General features: G+C 32.6%; 1 protein-coding gene across 1 annotated transcript in view; it reads left to right on the top strand.

Annotated features, from left to right (window-relative positions):
* The window catches only part of LOC108690769 (protein fantom-like), a 10,352-nt gene that overhangs the window by 6,291 nt on the left and 2,378 nt on the right, over nucleotides 1-1,683 (top strand). Inside the window, exons 9-11 of the mRNA XM_018198235.1 lie at nucleotides 217-503; nucleotides 621-805; nucleotides 878-1,120. Coding sequence (XP_018053724.1) covers nucleotides 217-503; nucleotides 621-805; nucleotides 878-1,120 — 715 coding nt within the window. The remainder of the gene's footprint in view (nucleotides 1-216; nucleotides 504-620; nucleotides 806-877; nucleotides 1,121-1,683) is intronic.

Below are 1,683 nucleotides of genomic sequence, written 5' to 3'. Positions count from 1 at the left end.
ATATATTTTATATATTCTATTTATTTATATAAGTACATCGTTGTGTATAACAATTTTTTGTATATGTGCATTTCAATAGGATTCAACTAGGATTTTATATTTTTTTGTAACCTTATTTTATATATCTTGTTTCATACCTTGTTTTTCATGTCTTTTAACATTATTAAAAATTAAAAAATTAGAGTTTTAATATTACTAGTATTCTATCTATTGCAGTGAAGAAATATCTTGTCAGCGCGATATATTAAGCGCTATGCAGGAGAATTTACAGAAAAGATTCGCATATTTGGAAAATTCAAATATAACACTAGATCAAATACTTTTGATTTTATTCGACGTTATGCAAGAATTCTTATTTACTAACGTTGATGGAAAATCATGTTTGGATCATCAAGTATCTGCGATCGAAGATCCGTTAATTGACGTTAACAACAATCTTCCTACAAAAACTATTCGCGACATTAATCAACATGATTTTAATACAGAAGCCACGAAAGATTTCGGTAATGATAATCATATAATCTAAAATTTTCACAAACTCTTAATACGAAAACAATTTAAAAATGCGATAACGAGTGATTATACCTCCAATAATTTTAAAAACTATTATGCGAATTTAGAATCTGATCGTTGTACGAGCTGTTCTCTTAAATCGACTGCCTTTTACTCCAAGAAATGCAATTTTGCATGCAAAAAAAAATCTGCATCCATCTTAGCGAGTTCATCAATGAAAGACATATTTGATGCTATTTCCTCTCCTCTAGCTTACAGAAAATCATATCGAGATATTAGTAAAGATTTTTGCGTAAGCAATTATAATATTTCTCCATGAAGCATTAAATTATAGCATAGTGTAATGTCAATGATTTTTATTTAGCCAGAAAAGATGGTAAAGATAAAAAGATTAAAATCGCCCCGTTATACCAAATGTAATTTAACGTGTCACTTGCGCAAAGTGAAAGATCCACTGTCCCTGCAGGAGAAGCGAAAATTACCTTGCACAATCGAGTGTTTGAATGACAGTATAATGTTACCAATGTGTCCAATGGATCCTTTATTAATTACTGACAGGCAAGGTCTCATTGAGATTCACATTTCGCGATTGCAACTTTCTACATCGGTTAGTATATCTCATACATTTTCCATTGTTTTTTGAAGTGGAGAATATAAACTTTATGTTATGTTTATTGAGATCATTAGGTTACAAATATTCCCGACGAAGAAGATATATGTAATCTTCACGTTTACGTAAGCTGGGATGTTTGGGGCGAAAAGACCGCTTATACACCGAGAATGAAGTGCCCTAATCTGATTTTTAATTCGTCCTGCGTATATCGTATACTGGATCTTTTCTCATTCTTCAAAAACGTACTGTCGGAATACCTCATTTTTCGAGTAAACATTGTTCGCCGAGACGGTACTAGCTACACATTCGCCCGAGCGAAAGTCTCCATTAAAGATATCTTAGATTATCCGCAAAACAAATTGCATTATATCGTTCCTGTGAACAGTATAATTTGTTCCTTCTTCGACGTTAATTTCGGCCAACTATCATTGTGGGTCCGATTGAGTTGTAATGTCGATATGGTCGAAGCTTTTAAGAAGCAAAACGGCATAAACTCGTTGAAAGATATCCAACAAAAGGAAAGTTCGGTGTCTGAAGATTCAACGGATACCCAAGCG

This window comes from Atta colombica, unplaced genomic scaffold, assembly GCF_001594045.1.
Source record: "Atta colombica isolate Treedump-2 unplaced genomic scaffold, Acol1.0 scaffold351, whole genome shotgun sequence".
Taxonomy (NCBI): Eukaryota; Metazoa; Arthropoda; class Insecta; order Hymenoptera; family Formicidae; genus Atta; species Atta colombica.
Note: the sequence above shows the minus strand (reverse complement) of the source record. Positions and strands in the feature narration are given on the sequence as shown.